This window comes from Gymnoscopelus braueri (assembly GCF_963280865.1).
Source record: "Gymnoscopelus braueri genome assembly, chromosome: 9".
Lineage (NCBI taxonomy): Eukaryota > Metazoa > Chordata > Actinopteri > Myctophiformes > Myctophidae > Gymnoscopelus > Gymnoscopelus braueri.
The window spans coordinates 2,940,446-2,964,823 of record NC_137610.1 but is presented as its reverse complement, the minus strand read 5'-3'; the positions used below and the strand labels follow the sequence as shown (position 1 = coordinate 2,964,823).

Here is a 24,378-nt window from a genome sequence, read left to right as displayed (position 1 = left end):
CACTACAATTATTTGAAAACTATATACCGGTAGTTACTAGTTACTTTGAAGATTTTGAATATTATTACCAAACACTGCTTGCTCAGGGGACCACTTCAGCCCTATATATACTTTGGCTATTTGAAAATAGACGATCTAAGCTCACAATGCGTCGCAAAGCGACTCATTGTGAGCTTGTAGATCTGCTATTTTCAAAAGGTTTTTATACATGACAAACAGGACATACTGTGTGAAATGGGACATACTGCATAATGAGTACTTTTACTTTTGGTACTTTAAGCATATTTTGATGCCAATACTTTTGTCCTCTTACTCAAGTACATTTTATATAGCAGACTTTTACTTGTAACAGAGTATTTCTACATTGTGGTATTGATTCCTTTACTTAAGTAAAAAATTTCAGTTCTTTTTTCCACCACTGGAGAGAAGTCATGACACTCACCCTCTCCTTGAGTGAAGGGTCCGTCACAATCTGCAGACCACTGCAACTGTCATTGTGTTTCATGATGGAGTCCAGCGTCTGCAAAACACCAGCACACATACTTCACTAGGGCTGCAACACTTAAAAGGATTAATAAGCCAATTATGCCTTAATACATTATAATTGCCCTCTATAACTAAAATATATATATTTTAATAAAACACCTTAAATATTGTATTTATTTTAGAAATAGTTCATCTTTTACTCAAGAGAGACAATGCCTGTCGGAAGCTGATGATGTCATTTGTCCATGTGTTGTCTAGCCCTATGCAATTTATGGAATGCATGAGCAAAAGAAACGTATTTAAATAAAATAAAATAAAAAGCTTAGGAAGTATTACATTGTTTTTTAATTTCACATGCATTCCATAAATTCTATAGGGCTAGACAAATGACATCATCAACTTGCGACTAGCATTGCCCCTATTGAGTGAAAGATTAACTATTTCTAAAATAAATACAATATTTAAGGCGTTTTAAATTTTACATTTTAGTCAAATTATAATGTATTAAGGCATATTTGGCTTACTAGCCGGGGATCCTTTTAATCACACTAATCCATTACAAAACCTCATCGCTAATCCTCAGCATGGTCTGACCTGTCGAGCTCGCAGCATGTCACTGACAAACACATTGGAGAAGTGGACATCTTTGAGGTACTGACCCGCAGAGTCAGCCTGTTCCAGGCCTGTCTGTGACAGAGGAGAGTCTATGGCCTGGCCTATAACACAACACAACAGACAGAGGAGAGTCTATAGCCTGGCCTGCAAGACGAGACAACAAAACATTTAAATATCACCGACAACCCTTTATGTCCAAAACTGTTACCTTTTAGGGTTCAAATAAAAAAATAGCAACAAATAATAGATCTACAAGTTTGGAGCTTGTAGTTATGCTATTTTTGCTCCAAACTGTAGTATGAATTGGGCATTAAATTACAAAAAAGTATAAAATATGGAGACAGCGACAATATCTAACTAAATATTGGCCGTTGGAAAAGGCACCAGTGTGAATTAAGTAGTATATATATATTCTACTGTATCATGTGTTGCTGCAAATTATTGTATTCAATGTTATTGTGTAATGTATTGTGTAAATAGGCTTTTTTTTTTACTCATGTGGATTGTCACGTTTCCTGAGAGGTCCACAATGGAAATAATCCTGGATCTTATTGTGTTTTATCATCAAATTGCTTTGCTGATTGCTAGCCTCTGATCCTCAGGCAGGACATTCCAAAGCCTGAGTGCCTATTTCATTGTGGTATTCCATTTTTGGACCAATGGACTCACCGGACTATACCTGACTGCAAAAGCCAAATGGACAAGTAAGGGTCTATTTGGTTTTATTAGTACACTCTCAGTGTAACAAACAACAAAGTTATTCCAATATTACATTAAAGCAGAACTACGTAGTTTGGGGTATCAGTGGCCACTTTGGACACAAATAACATGGCAGCCAACGTCTTCATTGACTTCATTACCCAAGAGTCTCTGCAAGCATGTGTCCGGTGAGGTCACACTGTGATTGGCCAGTCTGGGCTTTGACTGGGAGTTCTGCCGTGGTGCAAATGCCAGGATGACACTGATTGTCTCCCCTATAAAGCCCCTAGCAGGGACCCCCTCAGTCTATACATAGCAATACAGTCAAGCCCCTAGCAGGGACCCCCTGAGTCTATACATAGTAATACAGTCAAGCCCCTAGCAGGGACCCCCTGAGTCTATACATAGTAATACAGTCAAGCCCCTAGCAGGGGCTTGACTGAGTCTACACATTCATGGAAGGATGGTTGTTATTGCTTAAAGATGTAAGATTTATAATTTTGTGGGACATAATATGCTATATAGTTGTTAAAAAGTTACATAGTGCTGCTTTAAGGCAATCTCTGACAAAGTTGTACATTTTTGATCATCTTTTCAATCATACCTTGTAAAATGCCATCTCTGTTGTATTGCGTTTCCCCACTGGAAAACAAAACAACACAACACAAAATCAATAACCCATAGTCAAATGTACATCTGATGATCTATACAGTATATTAGACCAACCAACTATTGTTCATCACATATAGGCAGATGGATTTCCTGTGAGCTTATAGGTCCTGTAGATATTTGTGTTAAAACACAGTGTTTTGTTAAAGGTCTAAGAGCTAAAAACAGTGTTTCTTCATTGACAGGATGAAGAAAGGAATCTCCCCGTCTCTCGGGCGCTTTAATAAACAAACGGTACAATTTCAGGTTGGGATACCAATGTTGTCCAAACAGGAGAGAGAGAGCCTCACAAATATCATTCATCAACATAAATGTTATCGTGTTCCAGTTCCAGTTTTGTCTACACATTGTTGTGTGCCATCACTTCTAATTTCACATGTTTATCCTGTATCCTGTACGGGTTCTCTCTCCTGATTGGATGAAATTGGTATACCAGTGGTGGAAAAAGTACTCAAATTCTTTACTTAAGTAAAAGTACCAATACTGCAATATAAAAATGTACTTGAGTAAAAGTGCAAAAGTGTTGGCATCAAAATGTATTTAAAATACCAAAAGTAAAAGTACTAAATATTTGAAAATAGCAGATCTACAAGCTCAGATCGGCTATTTTCAAATAGCCTAGGTATAAAATAAGGGCTAAAGTAGTTAATGTATGTTTCATTATATCATAGTTTATATCTGAAAAGTAACTAGTAACTCAGTTTTCAAGTATATGTAGTGGAGTAAAAGTACAATATTTGCCTCTGAGATGTAGTGGAGTAGAAGTAAAAGTATTGGAAACTGGAAATACTCAAATAAAGCACAAATACCTAAAAATTGTACTTAAGTACAGTACTTAAGTAAATGTACTTAGTTACTTTCCACCACTGTGGTATACCAACCTGAACATGTATTTTCTGTTTAATAAAGAGCTGGAGATAGCTGATGTAGATGGAAGAGTACAAGTACAAAGCACCAAGGGTTACAGCCAGATAATGGGGATAGACTATGGGGAGACGTTTTCACTCACAGCTAACCTGACGAGTCTAAGGGTGGTGTTACAGAAAGCAGCACAGGAGGACCTGCTCCTACACCAGATGGAGGTGAAAACAGCGTATTTGCACGCTCCCATAGATTATGAGATATGCATCAATCCACCAGAGGGTTATGAAGAAATCCTCAACATATTCTTTACGACCGTGGCCTCAGAACTGGTTGAAAAACTACCCCCTCACTCTGGGAGACATGGTAAAGAGTATGTTGACTCATTTTACGAAAAACAAGGTGTACGCAAAGATGATTTAAAACTCTCCCCTGTGACAACAGATGAGGTGTTTAAAAAATTGAGTGCACTTCAACAACACAGAGCCACAGGACTCGACAACATCCCCGCCAAATTTCTAAAAGACTCAGCCGCTTCCATTGCTCCAATCATTACTCACATAATAAACCTCTCCATCATACAGGGACGGGTCCCTAACGACTTCAAAAAAGCAAGGGTGACCCCTCTGTACAAAAAAGGAAACCAATTAGACCCTGGCAACTACCGCCCTATTTCTATTCTTAGCTCCATCTCGAAAGTCATGGAAAAAATAGTCTATGAACAGGTCGATAAGTACCTTGCCGAGAACAATCTAATTTACAAATTCCAATCTGGTTTCAGAACAAACCACTCCACTGACACATGCCTTCTCTATTTGAACGACTCTATCAAACAAGATATCGACAAGGGCAAATATTGCGGCATGGTCATGCTGGACCTCCAGAAGGCCTTTGACACCGTTAATCACCAAATTATGATCAATAAGCTCAAAGCAATAGGTTTTGATGATACGTCGGTGAACTGGATGAGATCCTACCTGGAAGGGAGGGAGCAAGTGGTGGAAGTAAACGGCACCCAGTCCCCTCCCCTCCCAGTGACTTGTGGTGTTCCTCAAGGAAGTATACTAGGACCTTTACTGTTCCTGATAAATGTGAATGATATGTCTTCAGCTTGCGACTGCAAACTGTTCCTGTTCGCAGATGACTCGGCTCTGCTGGTCTCGGACAGGGACAGGCTGCAGGTTGAGAAAACTCTCAGCACTGAACTCAACAAGATCTGCATCTGGCTCTCTGACAACAAACTTTCATTACACCTGGGTAAAACTGAATCCATCCTCTTTGGGTCCAGTCCTAACCTTAGCAAGGCTGAGAGTTTCACGATCAAAGTGGGTGATGATGTTATCACAACAAAGGAGGAAATTACCTACCTGGGTTCCATCTTGGAGGCAAACCTCTCCGGTAACAAAAACGCCGAAAGAGTGATCAAACAGGTCAACCAAACAACACGCTATTTGTGGAGGATTGATCGTCTAGTCAGTAAGAATACTCTGAAGATTCTTGCAGGGGCCCTCATACAAGGTCATTATGATTGCATGCACTTCATGGTATCACAACACCTCCAAGGCCTTAAAAACAAGGCTCCAAACATCCCAAAACAAACTTGTAAGGCTACTTCTTGGCCTCAATCACAAAACCCATCTAACCCCTGCTCATTTTGCTAGGATTGGATGGCTTAGGGTTGAGGACAGAGTACAGCAACTTGCTATGGGCCTGGTCTTCAAGATACACCACAACATTGGGATCCCCCTGTATTTGTCAAAATACTTCCAAAATGTTAATGAAGTCCATGATCATAACACCAGAGGCTCCACAAATCATGTTCAACCCAGATTTGGCTCAACTAAGGGAATGAACTCGTTCTCATGCTATTCATCAAAAATGTGGAATGCCCTACCAAAAGGAGTAAAGGAGTGTAAAGCCCTACTCACTTTCAAAACTGCCCTAAAGATACACCTTCAGGAGGCTGCAATTCAAAAATGTCCCCTGTCCAAGTCCTAACCTACCCCATGTCCTAACCTAACCTGCCCCCCTACCCCCCCTCTCTTTCTTCTTTTGTACATATTTTTCACTTTTCATACCAGTAACCTGTAAACTGTTTGTATGACATTCTGTATAGTAGTGTGTCTGTCTGTCTCTTATATGTCATCATGATTTGTGTGCATGGGGTTCTCATCTTAAACAAGCTTAGTGTTTAATGAGTTTTCCAGTTTAGTAGACCTTGTATTGTGAATTTGTACTTCCATGTACTGTTATGTACTGTCATGTACTGTTCTCATGTCTTACTAAATAAAGTACATCAATCAATCAATCAAGAGAAGGATGATCTAGTCTAGTGTATAAGCTAGAAAAATCACTTTAAGGTCTCAAACAGTGTTGATTTTGTCGACTAAAACTATGATGAAAAACGTTCGTCGACTACCTTTTTTCACTGACGAAAACTAAATAAAAACTAAGCTATGATGACTAAAACTAAGACTAAATATATTGACAATTTCGTCAACAAATAAAAACTAGACTAAAATGTTAGTGAGGGACTAGTGGAAAAGTAGACTAGTAGAACTAAAAGACTAGTCATTGTATGTTTGTTTGCGCCACGGTGTTGCGCTCTGAAAATAGCCGATCTACAAGCTCACAACGCGTTGCGCTGCGACGCGTTGTGAGGTTGTAGATCTGCTATTTTCAGCATGCAACCGAGTGTAAAGTCAGCCATTATGACGCCATCAAGCACCGCCCAAAATACATTTTAGTCGACTAAATAAACTGTACATTTTGTCGACTAAAATCTTATGATATTTAGTCGACTAAAACTAGACTAACAGTAAAACATTTCTGATGACTAAAATATGACTAAAACGAAATGGAATATGATTCAAAAGACTATGACTAAAACTGAATCAAGGTTTGCTGTCAAAATCAACACTAGTCTCAAACAATGGGGGCGAAATTGGAATAGTCTTGCACGATTGTTTAACTGAAAACGCGTTCACACAAAACCCAGCCGACCACTGCGTTTATGCCAAAGAGTCAAAAGACGAGAAGGTGATCATAATGGGTCGATGACCTGATCATTGCAGCCAGCAATGAGAAGATTTTGAGAGAGGTGAAAGAGATGCTCGCAGGAAAGTTTAAAATCAAAGATCTAGGCAGACTCAAATATTTTCTGGGTATCGATTTCAGCCAATCCGATGGATGTGTAATGATGTTGCAGGAAAAGTACACTAAACAAGATATCACAGCGTTTTAAGACGCAAAATTGTAGAAGCAGAGAAACGCCCTGTGATCAGAAACTAGAATATACTGAGGATGCAGTAAAGATGAATGATGTTGGGATGTACAGGGAGGCTGTAGGAAGCCTTAGATACCTAACGACTTGTACCAGACCAGATTTAAGCTTTGTGGTAAGCAGGTCATCACAGTAGCTACTTTGCTGAGCCTACAGAGAAGCAGTGGATCACTGTGAAAACACGCACTAAGATATCTCAAAGGCACTTCGGAGAAAGGGTTACGTTTCAAAAGAAACGACAGTGAGAAGCTAGGTATACAGGCCTACAGTGATGCTGACTGCGCGTCTGATGTCAGCGACAGGCTGCAGTAGACTACCACAGGATACTGTGTGAGTCTTAGTAAGAACAGCTCTCTAGTTTCATGGAAAGCTAGAAAACAGCCTACGGTTGCCCTCTCCGCATGTGAGGCGGAGTACACGGCACTGGCTTCTTCAACCACACAGGAGTGTCTATACCTGGAGCAGTTACTAGGAGGTATAGATAACTACAAGTACACACAAACAATAGTGCATGAGTGCCAAAACCCGTGTAAACAGACAGAGTAGTAAGCATTAGGTCTATCAGGTCCACTGAGTCATTTTGATGTACAGTATTGTCCTACAGATGACATGGTTGCTGATATAATGACAAAACCTGTAACTACTGTAAGTTGAAGTTGAAGTTTGCAGCTATTCTTTTTGGAATTTGAAATGTGCAAGACAGGGGTCCACATTCATTCTGTATTTTTAGTTTAGTTTAGTTTAGATTACAACAACCTGAGTACAAGTGGGGGTGTTAAGAGTTGATGTGACAGTTGATAATGTAATACTGTACTGTTCTATAATTGTTTATTGGTGCAGTGTTATGCTTGTGCCACAGTGAGGCGCTAAGGCGCAGGCTATAGGATGCATGCCTGCATCCTATATGTTCTAATTATATTGTGTTCACCACGTGTGAGGAATATAGTTCATTCAGTGGGGGCTGTCACCGTGACACTGATGTGTGTGCACTGGACTAATACATATGCCAGGCTTGGCTAAATGTGTTCTATCTCCTTAACTTAAAGAAATATTTCACTTTCAAAAAAACTTTTGGTCATTTTATCGTCTACTCAGGCCTTTGTAAGCCCCCAAGACAGTTTTTAAGTTGCTCGATTCAGTATTTAGATATTTGATATTCATTTTATCAGACACGCCCCCTTCCTATACAAACCTATTGTAACTTCATTTTCCAAAAAAAAGATTAAAAATAAATGAAATAAGTAATGGAAAAAACACGGCCCCCTCACGCATTAGGAGGGCAGGGTGAGTCACCAGAACCAAGGACGGGTGTTTTTGATGAATCTAACATCTAACAAAATGGAGTTTGAAGTTACAATGGGTTTGTATAGGAAGGGGGGCGTGTCTGATAAAATGAATATCAAATATCTAAATACTGAATCGAGCAACTTAAAAACTGTCTGGGGGGCTCACAAAGGCCTGAGTAGACGATAAAATGACCAAAAGTTTTTTTGAAAGTGAAATATCCCTTTAATTAACAGACCAGAATTTGTTCCTTCCGCCAATGCTATGGACCAGAGCTAAGGAAGGGCGGGGCATGTGTTAAAATGAATATCAAATGTCTAAAGACTGAATCAAGCAACTTAAAAACACTCTGGGGTGTTCTTAGTCCCATATCCATTTGAAACCTCTCTCCGCTGTACAGCTCTGAGATGAGGTTCCACATTACTAGGTGCCTGCAGGGGATAGGGGGGCGGCGAATATTTTCCAATATGCATGATTCTTACCCTTTTCCACACATCGTATCCAAAAAGTAAAGGTCGTCCCCCCTGCTCTCAGATGTTTTAACTTTTAGCGCTGAAGAAAGTCTAACCGACGGGTTGAAACAAGCGTTTAAATCACTTTTTTAGTCAGCCTGTGTTCATGTTTTCCCAACGCAACCCCACGGGAGCAGTACAGCGCATGCGGACGGGGGTTGACTGGCCACAGACTGACTAAATAAGCGATTTAAACGCTTGTTTCAACCCGTCGCTTAGATTTTCTCGGCCGCTAAAAGTTAAAACATCTGAGAGCAGGGGGGACGACCTTTACTTTTTGGATTCGATGTGCGGAAAAGGGTAAGAATCATGCAGAGTGGAAAATATTCGCCTGTCCCCCACCTACCGGAATATGTATGTTCTGTTTATTAAAGAGCTGGAGAGACGGGGAGACTCCTGTTACTGAACAAACACTCTATAGCAATGATTACTATCAGAATATAGTGCTTTAACCTTTTAACAAAATACTTTTTGTTTTAACCAAAAAATATCACTTACCCTACCTTTAACTTAAAATGATCCTAAACATGTTTGAAAGTGAAATATCCATAGGAAATATCCCTTTAGTTTACTTATTCCACTGACTGACTGTCTGACACGCCCCCAGCTTGTTGAAGCCTAGCCCTGAAACATGACTGTCATACCATGACAGTCATGGTGCCGAGTCCCCCTGGTCTAAAGTTGTGTTCGATTTTTTCACATTGCCATCTCTCACATAAACATAAACGTTCAGATTTCAAATATAAAGTGCTTACCACCGAGCCACGGATGTTACAAGGCGATGCGGACCGCGATGAGTACCCGTATCTCCCGTATTGTTCAATAAAAAGCATTTTAATCCCATCGCCGGCCATTTTCTTTTTTTGTTTTTTTTTGTTTTGTAATGTATCAGAGTGCAATACACCTCCCAACCATTAGTGTCGCATGGTTGAAAGTATAGGAGACAATTTGGAGAAAATGGACGGCGATGGGATTAAAATGCTTTTTATTGAACAATACGGGAGATATGGGTACTCATCGCGGTCCACATCGCCTTGTAACATCCGTGGCTCGGTGGTAAGCACTTTATATTTGAAATCTGAACGTTTATGTTTATGTGAGCGATGGCAATCTGAAAAAATCGAACAAAACTTTAGACCAGGGGGACAGGGCACCATGACGCTTGTATACAAGCGTCATGTGAACCATGGCTAGTTGAAGCCGGGCTCTAGATGAGACTCATGAGCAACACAGACGAGACACATGTTCACACAAACCAAACCATATTATATAACATAGGAGCCTACTGTTCACATTAATCACTCAACATAAACAGTTAGGTGTTTAAAGTTTACGGTTAAGTTTTCACACTGGTTTAATAGCAGCGTATAGGCTATATGAACACGTGTTTCTACATCAACAAACAACAGATATAATAATAATAATAATAATAATAATAATAATAATAATAATAATAAGGGTAATAATAATAATAATAATAATAATAATAATAATAATAATAATAATAGTAATAATATGATGATGATGATGTACTTACTGTCGGACAACAGTCAGGCCGAATGTAAACACAGTCATACTGAAACCATGTACTGTCTGTCTGTCTGTACTGAACTACTACTGTAGCCTACTGTAGGCCTACTGTCTGTCTGTCTGTCTGTACTGTACTACTGTAGCCTATACACTGTACTGTCTGTCTGTCTGTCTGTACTGTACTACTGTAGCCTATACACTGTATACTGTCTGTCTGTCTGTTTGGAACAGAGAGACAGACCGGACGCTGAAATGTACCGTCATAATACGTACTATTAATATATTTAAAGGGACAGTTACCTCTCTCTCAGCAGTGGTGGAAAGTTCTAGTACTCAAGTAGCCTATACTGTGCTTAAGTACAGTTTTGAGATTTTGTACTTTACTTGAGTATTTCCAATTTCCAATACTTTAACTTCTACTCCACTACATCTCATTTGCAGATATAAACTATATTATTATAAAACATAGGCATAGCCTACTACATTAACCACTTCAGCCCTATTTCATACATAGGCTCCGTTTTAGTACTTCCACTTTAGGCAATTTGGTATATTTTGATGGCAATACCTTTGTACTTTTACTCAAGTAACATTTTGGACACAGGCCTTTTACTTGTAACAGAGTATTTTTATATTGTGGTATTGCTACTTTTACTAATTAAGTAAAATATCTGAGTACTTCTTCCACCACTGCCTCTCAGGGTATCGTGAGTGCACCCCATACATAGACTGTAAGGTGCACCCCATAGACTGTAAGGTGCACCCCATAGTCTGTAAGGTGCACCCCATACTGTAAGGTGCACCCCATAGACTGTAAGGTGCACCCCATAGACTGTAAGGTGCACCCCATAGACTGTAAGGTGCACCCCATAGTCTGTAAGGCGCACCCCATAGTCTGTAAGGCGCACCCCATAGACGGGTTTCCTGTTTGTAAACATGAGAGGATATGCGCGCGTAGTGGGGGGGGTGAGCCTATAGATGGCTCTATTACCCGCAGCAGCTCTGGTCAAATCTACATTCATAAAGAAATGGTCTTCACCGGGTTTAATGAAAGTAGATTAAATTATGCAGTTTGTAATATCTTGTTTACTCAATAAAAATGATTTGTCGGAAGTTGGATCTGTTCGTCTTTTATTTGTATACAATAGCAGCATTATGCCTATTATGCCTATAATAGCAGCATTATGCCTATCTAACTCCCGAACACAACAACAGCGTGAAGGGCACTTCCGGGTTCGTTCTACCCCGGGCATGCGCAGATTGCGCATTCTGCTCTGTGATGACGTTGCGCGGAAACCTATGTATAGACTGTAAGGTGCACCCCATAGACTGTAAGGTGCACCCCATAGTATGTAAGGTGCACCCCATAGTCTGTAAGGTGCACCCCATAGACTGTAAGGTGCACCCCATAGACTGTAAGGTGCACCCCATAGTCTGTAAGGTGCACCCCATAGTCTGTAAGGTGCACCCCATAGACTGTAAGGTGCACCCCATAGACTGTAAGGTGCACCCCATAGACTGTAAGGTGCACCCCATAGACTGTAAGGTGCACCCCATAAGCCAGATTCCATTCCCGAAAATCTCGGCCACTCGCTCACTCCCACTCGGTCACTCCGACTCCAAACCGGATGTGCTCAGGGTCCAATTATTCAGTTGCTTCATGGAGGAGGCGAGTGGAGTCGAGTGGAGGAGCCGAGGAGGCTCTCTACTTCCGCATTTAGCGAGTGTACATCAAGTGTAGGCTCGACCATAGATATTAGAAACCTAGATACCTCATTGGCCTCTGCAGTTCATTGGGGCGACTTGTATCGCAATACACGGCGGCACTTCCGTCTTCCGCAGGGAACCTGTCACTCAAAGTGACTACTGGCCAATCACAGCGCTCACAGTGCGTTGACTACTGGCCAATCACAGTGCGTCTTTTCCGGGACTTGTCAGTGCAATGGTTCTCAAGCAGTGGTCCGGGAACCACCAGTGGTCCTTGGGGGGGTTCCAGGTGGTACCCAGCTAAATGATGGAGAGTTGATAACCAAATGGACCCTTATAGATCTTTAAATCTTGAGTATAACATTTCACACTGTCAAGAGTCAAATTGTTAAACATCTGCATTACTTACTAAACAAGTACACAATTAGAGAACGTAAACAATTGTTATTTTGACAACATCTTATCGAACGATAACATATTCTACGTTTTGGGTGTGAGAGGCTAAAGCTTATCAAACGGTGTTCCGTGACTCAAATGCTGAATAAATAATGGACCTTGATATGAAAAAGGACCATGTCTCTTATTTGAATTTCACAAATAGAATGTGGAGTTTGCCAAGTTCCAACTAACTAGATGCTGCGCACAGCTGCTGCCTCTTAAAGGGTTAAAAGCTGGGTTACAAAATGACCCGCCCCCACCTGCCTCTGATTGGCCTACCGAACTTCCGCGTGTGTGACGCACACGGCAGCCCTGCGGAAGCAGGAAGCGCGCCCGAGATACAGACGCTTCAGAGCCGAATGAGGCGTCTACCTTTATATGTCATATATAAAGGCTAGATGGCTCAAGGGGACGGCGCAAGCGTAGCTCAACCGCGGCCATCTTGAAACAGTCATTCATAACATTATGTCTATGGTGCATATACTTTGAAATAACCATAGCGTGCTCAATTTTCATCTGATTTTCAAACGGTTTGGTGTATTGTAAACACCAAAGATGTAGTTATGATACTGCATACTTATAATTATAATCATGTTTTTTTTTATTTTTTATAATTTTATAATTTTATAATTTTATTACATCTTTGGTGTTTACAACACACCAAACCGTTTGAAAATTGGATGAAAATTGAGCACGCTATGGTTATTTTAAAGTATATGCACCATAGACATAATGTTATGAATGACTGTTTCAAGATGGCCGCCATGTGGCAACGTCGTACTCCATTGGCCAGCAGCGCGGGTGAGTCATCTAGCCTTTATATATATCTATGGTCGAGCCTACACTTGATGTACACTCGCTAAATGCGGAAGTAGAGAGCCTCCTCGGCTCCTCCACTCGACTCCACTCGCCTCCTCCAAGAAGCAACTGAGTAATTGGAATTTAGCACATCCGGTTTGGAGTCGGAGTGACCGAGTGGGAGTGAGCGAGTGGCCGAGATTTTCGGGTTTGGAATCTGAGGTGCACCCCATAGTCTGTAAGGTGCACCCCATAGACTGTAAGGTGCACCCAAGCCCCCAGAACCCAGTGGTTTCATTGAAGCCAATTGAACATGCTGGCCATTTGAGGTATTGCAGGTGTGGCCAATGTATGTGAACGAGGCCATGGGGCTTCGAGAATCTTCAGTGACGCGTTCGAAGCCCCAAATAGGCCGCGCCCATCACATTTTCCAATACGTTTCCAACCCGGAAGAAGGGTTCAAATAGGCACATGCGCTGGGTGAGCAACTCAATGCAAGTGGATGGGAGGCGATATCCGGTGCCCTCTCTATTATTTTTAACTCTATGGGTGCACCCCATAGACTGTAAGGTGCACCCCAGACAAGTTTGCTTTGCATGTTGCTTGCCATTTTTTTTATATTTAAAGGGATATTTCACTTTCAAAAAAACTTTGGGTCATTTTATCGTCTACCCAGGTTTTCTGAAACCCCCAGACCGTTTTTAAGTTGCTTGTTTCATTATTTAGATATTTAATATTCATTTTATCAGACACGCCCCCTTCCTATACAAACCCATTATAACTTCAAACTCAATTTTTAACATGTTAGATTCATCAAAAACACCCGTCCTTGGTTCTGGTGACTCACCCTGCCCTCCTAATACGTGAGGGGGCCATGTTTTTTTGATAACTTTTTTCATTTATTTTATTTAATTATTTTATCGTATTTAATTTTTTTAATTTTCAAGAAAATATATAAAAAATAAATGAAAAAAGTAATCGAAAAAACACGGCCCTCTCGCGTATTAGTAGGGCAGGGTGAGTCACCAGAACCAAGGACGGGTGTTTTGGATGAATCTAACAAGTTAAAAATTGAGTTTTAAGTTATAATGGGTTTGTATAGGAAGGGGGCGTGTCTGATAAAATGAATATCAAATATCTAAATAATAAATCAAGCAACTTAAAAACGGTCTGGAGGGCTCACAAAAGCCTGGGTAGAAGATAAAATGACCCAAAGTTTTTTTGAAAGTGAAATATCCCTTTAACTTGTAACTTCAAACTCCTTTTCTTTTTTCATTTATTAATTAATTTACATTTTCGAAAACAACTTAATAAGTGAAAGTGCTCGGTTAATTTGTACTTGCTTTTAAAAATAGTATTCAAGAGTAAAACATACAATGTACATTTTCTTTTTTTAATATCAATGCAATGCTGTATTGACATTTCTGACATAACGAATATCATATCAAAGGTTTTCTAGAAATGTTCAACAATGATAGTGAAAATAGCAGATCTACAAGCTCACTGCCATGGACATGTGCCATGAATATTGAACAGTCCATAAATGGTTTTATTTTATATATAGCCTACAGTAATATAATGGAATATTGTTTAATTAAATATTATGACTACAGAAGCAGCTATTATAGGGCACTTTATACACTTAATGAAAACCACTGTATACCACTGTATACATGCTATTTGATGCTATACAAGATACTTGATAATTGCTTATTTGCTTTTAAATGTGATGTAGCCTAAAAAAAGGCTGCACTGTCTGTAGGTAGGCCATTCACATTTTTTACATATAATCACCTAATTCTGTGTTGAAAAACGTTCATACATTTTCATTATAACTTTTTTTTTAATTACTTTTAGCAGAAATAACAGATCTACAAGCTCACAGTGCATTGCGCTTGTGTTGTGAGCTTGTAAATCGTCTATTTTTTATATTTTTTAAAATTTGTTATTTGCTATTGCGGCCTTAATATATTATTTATTTTGATTATTGGTCGAGTCATTGTCAGTAATTTCTTTATATATTTCAGTTACTGGTCATAATCTGCCTTGTGCCATTTTTGTTTACAAAGCCTAAAAAATAAACATAAATGTAATTTTATTTATGTTCAACGTCAAAAACACAATTAAATCCTCAATTAAAGTTGTAAAATGTCATGATCATGACATACTTAACTATAGGTTGACCATGCCAGGCCACTAGAGGGAGCCACAACATAGACATCCAGAACAACAATCTACACAAGTGTTAAATTACATTATAACTGAATAAGCTTAACCAATTAAACTCAAACATTTTCATTTCAGGACCCCCAAATTAATATGTATTTGTCCGCGGACCCCCATCTGAAAAGGTTTTGTGCCAGGGACCCCATACGAAAAGATTTGTGCTACACCAAAATTTGAATGTTCCCCCCATAATTGGGGGAACGTTTTGTAGGGCTTGGATCGGCTATTTTTGATGCGTGACACCAGCACGCAACTGTATAAATCATGCAAAACCCTAAACCTGACCTGTAAATGTCTAATGTCCTAATTGTATTTTTTATTAAACAATTCTTCACCATAAAACAAGCATTTGTTTTGTTAGGGCCATGCACAATGTCTATTTCTCGAATTTAACTGTACTTGTGAAGTAATTTGGCCCTCAGTATAATACTAGTGCACACGCACGTGCACGCACACGCACACGCACACGCACACACACACACACACACACACACACACACACACACACACACACACACACACACACACACACAGCTGACCATGTAAAGGTGTGGTAAGTGATTTTTCTTTTTAAGCGAGTGTTAAATAGTTCTTTATTCTGATAGTACTCATTGCTATAGTGATTTCTCAGTAACAGGCCGTTCTCCATGTCTCCCCAGCTCTTTAATGAACAGAAAATGCATTTTCAGGTCAGGATAGCAATTTTATCCAATCAGGAGAGAGAGGCTAAAGGATTAACAAGTGAAATGTGGAAGTGATGACACAAATAAATGAGCAGACTTGAAACTGCCAACTGGAACGCTCTAACATTTAAGCTGATAAATGTCCTGATTGGGGCGAAGTTGGCAACCCACGTGAAAATGTATCTTCTGTTTACTAAAGAGTTGGAGAGACCGGGAGACTCCCGTTACTGCATGACGTACAGTACATGCCCATATACTGTATACTCAGAATATTGAGCTTTAACCTTTTCACAGAAAATGCACTGCACTCACACTATTACAGCACCAGTTTAAAGACAGAAGACAAAAGGAGAGTTGAAACGGTCAGTAAAACTGATATGTTGTCACACTCATTAAAGCAGAAGTTTATTGAACAGAGGTTGTGCGACAGACATTGAGGTACATGATGTGATTACGGTGAGGGGGGAGGGGGGAGGGGCCACAAGTCCCCCCCAAAAAAACATCGGTGCTATTGAAATAAGGCTGGGCGACATAATCAAAATCAAACATCTCGATTTCGATAGTGTGATGATATTTTATTGTAACAATGATATCGATTTTCTTTAGAATTTTTCACACAAAAAAAAAATACGATAAAAAAATGGCAGATCTACAAGCTCAAACTGTGAGCTTGTAGATCGGCTATTTTAGCAAGTATAAATTAAGGTGATTAGTGATTAAAGTCAGGAAAAGACAATTTATGTCATATGACGATTCGAATCAAATAAAAATCCTAGGCGATATACAGTATCTATTCTCACATCACAATATCGATATAATATCGCTCAGCCCTACGTTGAAACTTTCAGACAGTATATTTACGTTTGTTTGTCACACACACACACACACACACACACACACACACACACACACACACACACACACGCACACGCACACGCACACGCACGCGCACGCACACACGCATACACATGTCACACCAGAATTCAGATTGACTGACATTCAGTGTGACTGTGATGGATGTAGAAATCAAGTAATTCAGCCCCCCCTCATGAGAACCACACACACACACACACACAAACACACGTCTCAGACGTATACGTGTAGCACCGACACAACACGCGTGAACACGCCGCCAGGAAGCCCCGCCCCCCTCCGCCGTCCAGGTTTTCCATGATCACTTTATTTATGAGTCCAGGTGGGAGTCCGTCGTTGTTGCATTATTATCCGTCTCGTCTCGGGAAAAGAAACCAGATGAAAAGGTACAGCGAGAGTAATCCACAAATAAAGCAAAAAAAAAAATCCACGTTGGTTTCTGTTTATTCCTTGTTTTGTTTGTCGCTGTACCGTCGTGCGTCCAATGCCGGTCTCCCTAACTGCAAGAGGTATAGGTGATGGATTGTTGTTTGTTTGTTTGTTTGTTTGTTTTTGTCCAATAAACCTGAGGTATATAGAAATACCAAGGATGCAGAATGTGACGGAGAAAAAGGAGAGCAAAAAAATTAAAATAAAACATTTGATACAAAACAAAAATAAAAAGGGGAGGGGGGGGGACATGCTATCTAAGCAAACTGTCATAACTGTACACAGAACATTTCCAGTCGAAATACTCATTCCATGTTCTTCTATCAACCATCTACTTCGTTTTTTTCTTTTTTTTTATCTCAATGTATCTCTTAAGCAAGTAAAATAATTATATTATAATACAAATGTTTATAAAATAGCAGCACACTCAAGTGACATCACAACTAGGTAATGTAAGTTATTTTTTTTTTGTATATAAGAAATGAAACAAAAAATCATAGCTTTTAGCAGCGCAAAAAAAGACAACAATAACTCAATAAAAAATATTGACACTTTTTTTTTTCTCTTGATGTCTTCACACCCCTCCTGTTCTCCCCTTCACTTTGGAATACAGTATCTGTTAACCTTAGAAAACTAGTCAACCCCGTTCAACCACTTAAACCCTCTATCCTCAGTAAAAACGTACTTGGACCGCTTTTTCCCCCTCCGTTTACACCAAATCTCTTTGCCAAAAATAGCCGATCTACAAGCCCGCAATGCGGCGCATACAAGCCCACAATGCGGCTTGTAGATCGGCTATTTTTTGGCACAATGCCCCCCCCCCCGTCCCCGTCCCCAGAATAAGCACGCCGGGGTTCAAGTGGTTAAACATAACATACATACATCAAAGGCTATGTTCGCGCCGGCAGCACAAATCCCACGTTTGACCAGATCTGTCCAGAATGGAATCAGATTCTGAACAGCCCCAAAAGAAATGCAGATCTACAAGCTTCAACACATCGCATCCGCAACGCTTTGTAAGCTTGTAGGTCGGCTATTCCTGGTGAGTGACACGGTCGCATGACGGAGCATAAGTATTAATTATTACTCACGCTAGGTTTCTATATCTATGGTGAGGACAGTCGGTCCTAAAAAGATCCGATTTGAGAAACCAAAATGGGATTTGCCTGCATAGCCTGAACAAAGCCAAAGGGGGGTGTCGGTTCAAATCCCCACATTTTTTCTTCAGTCGTGCACTCAGAAAAGTCAACCTATTACCCAAGAAAGAACATGGCATACTGCAAACCTGCCTTGCCGTGACACACGGCAATGCCTTGTGTTTTGTGTAAAAAAGAAAAGATAAGAAAACTCTTTCTGGTTTGGTGTTGATGTCTGGTTGGCTTATCGAACCCCTTGCCAAAGTTTTGACAGAAGCAGCAAACGTTGGTAGGGGATTAAAAGGGTTTTGACGACCTGCCCACCGCTCGCACGCCTATCGAACGGAGAACAACGCACACAAAGCAACGATAGATAACTGACCAGCCACGCATACCACACACATGAATTAAAGTGTGTTTGGACAGAAGAATGGCTTGATCTTTTTTTTACTTTAAAAAAAATTCAAACCACACTGTCTTCTGACCGTCATTTCTTTGAAGTTCAGTGTGACCTTTTTTTTTTTTTTGTGAAGCTGATCAAAAAATGAAAACAAAAAACTAAACAAAAACAAAACTAAACTAAATAAATTCAAGTACAACCAATATTTCATGATGTGAAAATAAAATAAAACAAAATTCATAAAATCAATGAATGGTATGTATGCATTTTCCACTTTGCATTGGCATTTTGTATTTTCTTTTTTCAATCACACAAAAATGGTCAGACCTCCCTTCTACTTTTTCGGAATGTTTCTTTTAGTTTGTTTGTTTTATGTCTCGATAGGAATGTCCTCTAATAAGTCGTAAATACGCGTTTTTATTTGACTCCTGCTTTGCCGAGGGAGCGTCTGATGATTGGGAAACCAGCCCTACAAAGTAAACCAAAGAAAAGGCTATAACAAGGAAATAGAAAACATCTATTCCCCTCCTCCCGCCCGCCTAACGCATTTCATTTCATTTGTCTCTTGGGGAGAATGTTTTCAAAGTGCTTTGCCATTGAAATCATAGGGGAACTGACACGGCCCCATGTGGAACTCCAGATGCAATTGGTAGAACAGCATCTAAACGATGACCATCTGGCAGTGTATAGTCTTAAGCTCAATTTGTACAATCTGCATTTGTACTTTTCTCACGTGGAACTCGTCTCTGTGGACCTCCGTCACGACAAACGATGTACAATTCAACACAACGCTAATGCCTAATTCGTACTCCGTTGACGCACGATGGTGACGCTTAGCCCCCCCCCAAAAAAAACTGATCTTCAAGCTACTGACGCGCCACGGTTAAGCGCCACGTGCCGCGCGATGGGAGCATAAATCCAGCTTAATAGGCAAGATATCAAAGTTTTAACTTAAGGCCTTTGGGCTGGCCACTGGCCTTATATACGTACGTCATCACAATCGCCAACACAAGCAGCATGATCCTGCACAAAAACAACCCTCTCTACTCTACTCTACCATGTGCCTTCCCAAGTCCTCCTCACGCTCTCTGCAAGCCCCGATTCATACCATGTCACACGCCCGAAAAATTGCAAAAACTACAACAGCGATGCGCTGTGAGTAGGGGTTTGGGGAGAAATTGATTCGAATACGAATCACGATTCTCCTGTTGGACGATTCAGAATCGATTCTCATTTTCAAAAAAATGATTTTTCATTTCTTTTTAGTATATTTGTATAATGAAAAAATTTGATTTTGAATCGGAAAAAAACGTTTTTGAATCGAGAATCGTTTTGAATTTAAAATAAATCGTTTTTTAATCGAGAATCACTTGTTTTGAAAAAAATTGAAAAATAATCGGAATCGTGACCCCAAGAATCGGAATCGGAATCGAATCGTGAGATAGCAGAAGATTCACAGCCCTAGTTGTGAGCTTGTCGTTTTTGCCATTTTTGGATGCCGCGACGCTGCCGCGCGACACTGTACACCTCATTCTCTCGCTGTGAAATAAAGAAGAATCCAAAGTCCTCTAGAGACTCTGAAACACTTGACCTCAGCTTCTCTGCTCCGTTCAGGGCGCTCCGGCTCACACTGTACGTGTGAAATAATAACGTGTCCATTACGTCTCTGTCTCCACACTCAACGTGGGCCTAAAGCTATACTTCCGCATGTCGGGAACGACCGTTATAGTAAACGACGCACCCTGCCGACTTCTGCTTTTTGGAGGGGTCACTAACCGCGGCAGAACAAGTCATGAAAGATATAGTCCACTTCCTTCTGGCCCGATGTATTCTCGACACTGGTCGGACAGTAACAAAGTACATTTACTTGAGTACTATACCTTAAGTACACTTTTTTGAGTATCTGTACAGTATCTGTATATTATACTTGTACTTTTTGACTCCACTACATTTCTAGGAAGGGACGGACCACCCAGGACTCAAACTTACAAAAATACATTGTGAATTAACCGTATAAAATAGCGAAAATAGCTGATCTAAAAGCTCACACCGACGTCTCATCGCCGGATGAAATACTCTGAAATGTCCGGGCTGTCTTAGTGACCCCTCAAGGCATAACGTCGTCCAGAGCTTGGCTCTGTGTGCGTCGTTTTGTAAAAGACGTGAGCAAAAGCCCTCTTTGACTCTTGATTGATGGCAGTGATAAACGCCTCAGATCACCTCCGACCTCGAGGCTTGGAAGATCTCAGGATTACAAAAAATGCTGTTGGAAAGATGAGTGAAAGTCCTCATCGTTTCAATATCCATATGAATCTGTATGAATCCTCATATCGATGAGAATGCAATGCAACATGAGCTCATTGTTAGCCAACAACGAATCACCATACACACCGATATCGTATGGAGACAGTGATATTATATAGCATATAGTCCTGTTCAAATGACAGACATAGCATCCATATAGCCTTGGCTTCCTCCAATAGTCTTTTATTACAGAACTAAGCTTTGTGACTATACGCGACTAGACTTTAAAGACTCGAGGCTATAGACTGAAGACTAGGCTTGGAAAGTTGCTCAAGAGCATCACACCCCAATCGGAATAATGCACACCGCTAATATAGATACAGGGTAACACGCACGCACACACACACACACACACGGAAACGCACAAGCTTGTATTAACCACCCACACGCACACACACGCACGCACGCACACACACAGACAGACACACACGCGCACGCGAACAAGCAGCCTGACAGAAGGAGCATGTCGATCACATTCAACTCTATTTCTCGGAATTCATGTCCCTCAATAATATAATAAAAATATTGACAATAATAATAATAATAATAATAATGATAATCCTCAGGATTCCCTGGAATTGGGGACCTACTCGCTGTTGATCTCAATGTTCTGAACTCTCTCATGTCCACACGGAGAGCATGAGAGCTTCTCATTGTCTGAAGATCCTAAACACAATGTCCTCTGGTAGAATCAACCATCCATATGTCTAATAAAGATGATCATTTAAGGAAAAAAGAAAAAAGAAACCTTTTGTCTCATTGGGATCTCATGTGTGTGATTTGAATGTTGTCGTTGTTTCCCCCCATGTTTAAATGCCTTATCATCAAGCTATGGTTAAGATATAAGTTACTGATCGTACAATCAAAAACAGAACGTAAAATATGACTGGCTTCCCTTCTGTAAATACAAGGCACCATAGAGTTTCTTCTCATATCAAATTCCTAGGTTTTTTTTTTTTTTTTCCTTTTTGGATATAAGTATCATAGAATATCTGTTTGTATATCTAAAATAGCTTTGATTTCATAATGTACATGGGAACATGGTTTGACAATTTCTTTTTGAAAAATAGAAATCTATAAAAACAAGCCAGCACTTTTTTTCCCCTCTCTCTCTCTCTCTCTCTCTCTCTCTCTCTCTCTCTCTCTCTCTCTTCTCTCTCTCTCTCTCTCTCTCTCTCTTTCAATGGATAATTTTTTTTGTTGTTTTGTAGTTTTTTTTTCTTCTTTAAAAAAAACTATAGATTTTCTTTCTTCTTCTTTTTTTCTCTCTGTTGCTGTTGATCCTGCACGATGGCGGGCGCCCCCTGGTGGTTGGGGGTTCAGAGGTTGATGTCCCGGACATCGGTGGGCGTGGAGGCCTGGTCCAGGGGGTCCAGACCCTCCTTACTGCTGGGTCCTCTGTGTGTCTGCTGCTGCTGCTGCCGACCTTCACGCAGGCTGCTGACCAGCACACGCTCTATCTGCTCCTGGCACGCCTTCAGAACATCCTGAGACACACACACACACACACACACACACACACACACACACACACACACACACACACACACACACACACACACACACACACACACACACACACACACACACACACACACACACACACACACACACAATGGCAACCAGTGTTAATTTTGACATTGAACCTGGAATCTTCAGACATCACATTTTAGTTATCTGTTTTAGTTTTAGTCTAGTTTTAACTATTTCTACAGCTGGGTTAGTCCACTGAAATGTATTTCGACAGGCCTTGATGGCGTCGTAATGCCTGATTTGTAGATCGGCTATTTTCGGTAGCCGATCTCACCGCACGCAACCAAGCATGAAATGTCTCTTCTTAGTTCTACTGGATCTCTTCTCCACTAGTCCCTCGCTAACATTTTAGTGTAGTTTTTATTTGTTGACGAAACTGTCAGTATATTTAGGCATAGTTTTAGTTTTTTAGTTTTTCCGTTTTTTATTTAGTTTGTGGTGAAAAAAGGTAGTCGACGTAGTTGAAAAATTTTCGGCGACATTAGTCGACAAAATTAACACAGATGGCAACTTAAAAACTAAGTAAACAATTGTGTTTATTCATTTTAAAAAATATATTTATAAAAAATGTTCTAAACATTTAAGATATTTTCACATATTTACACAAATTGTCACAGAACAAAAGGGGGAAAAAAGGCAAACACAGTATTTCTACAAGCTTCCAAAGCGTCCCATCATATGCTAAATATCGCTTCTTAAGTCAGAGTTTTCCAACCACCGGGACATGTACAGTATGTACAGTATGCACCACCACAGACATACAGGACAGTATTCCCGGAGAGAAGGCGGCCGGGAATTCAAAGTTTCTGGATTGTATAAATATGTGCAGAGTCTATAATCGGGCTTTTACACACAGCGGAGAAAAGTTGAGTCTGTCGCATTACAGTGACATCACTGACCAATCCTTGGCATCTTTATAACCAGCATCGAGGTGATACCATATAGGGCAGTGGTTCTCAAACTTTTTCATGTCAAGGTCCCCCAAATTGACACTTATTAGACCCCCATTTGAAAAGATATGCCAGGGACCCCCATAAGAGAAGATTTTTACGGCTCTAGCAGTGATTTTCAACCATTTTAATTTCAAGGACCCCCAGTATGACATGCATTAGGGCTACGGACCCCCATTTAATGACATTTCTATCTCTGGGACCCTAATTTATAATGTAAAATCAATGTTAATTTAACTCTGAGAGTGTACAAATGGAACCAAATGGACCCTAACTATCCATCATTTAGCTGGGGACCCCCTGGAACTCCCTCAAGGACCCCTGGGGGTCCCCGGACCCCACTTTGAGAACCAATGCCATTGGGTCCACATGTGAGGGTTGGATGGCGTTGTGCGTTGGATGGGGTTGGACGTTGGATGCGGTTGGACGGGGTTGTATGGTGTAAGATGTCTCTGCTAGACAGCCAAGGCTGAGACGGACAAGGACCAGGCCCAAGTATGACATCAGCCCGCCCCCGCAAAACACACACACACACACACACACACACACACACACACACACACACACACACACACACACACACACACACACACACACACACACACACACACACACACACACACACCAAACCAAACAGAGGTAGCCGTGACAACGGCGGGGTGAAAACACAGGTAGTACTAAAGCATGTTAATTACATCCACCTCCTGTGGGAACACACAAAGGTGGTGCTTTTTTAACCACAGCCAATCTCTCTCTCTGTGTGTGTGTGTGTGTGTGTGTGTGTGTGTGTGCCTGCCCGCCAAGGGGCCCGGGGCCCCGGGGTGGAGGGGGGTAGGGGGCGTAGGGGGGGTCTGGGCGGCTCGCCTTTCAAGCATCAAAGAGCGACGGAGGCAACCTGAGAATCCTCCTGGGAGAGCTGCCTCTCAACAAGGCTGGGACCCCTCATATCCTCTCTGATGGGG

At 40.7% G+C, this 24,378-nt stretch overlaps 2 protein-coding genes across 2 annotated transcripts in view; both read right to left on the bottom strand.

Moving 5' to 3' along the window:
* LOC308091644 (putative fructose-2,6-bisphosphatase TIGAR A) overlaps positions 1-10,109 on the bottom strand; it is a 29,390-nt gene extending 19,281 nt beyond the window's left edge. The window contains exons 1-4 of the mRNA XM_080437306.1: positions 9,947-10,109; positions 2,405-2,442; positions 1,081-1,202; positions 443-520 (exon numbers count right to left, since the gene is read on the bottom strand). Of these exons, the coding sequence (XP_080293432.1) occupies positions 443-520; positions 1,081-1,202; positions 2,405-2,442; positions 9,947-9,984 (276 nt within the window). The 5' untranslated portion in view covers positions 9,985-10,109. The remainder of the gene's footprint in view (positions 1-442; positions 521-1,080; positions 1,203-2,404; positions 2,443-9,946) is intronic.
* Positions 10,110-20,108: 9,999 nt separating this feature from the next.
* The window catches only part of ccnd2a (cyclin D2, a), a 43,318-nt gene continuing 39,048 nt past the window's right edge, over positions 20,109-24,378 (bottom strand). Inside the window, exon 4 of the mRNA XM_080436851.1 lies at positions 20,109-22,420. Coding sequence (XP_080292977.1) covers positions 22,253-22,420 — 168 coding nt within the window. The 3' untranslated portion in view covers positions 20,109-22,252. The remainder of the gene's footprint in view (positions 22,421-24,378) is intronic.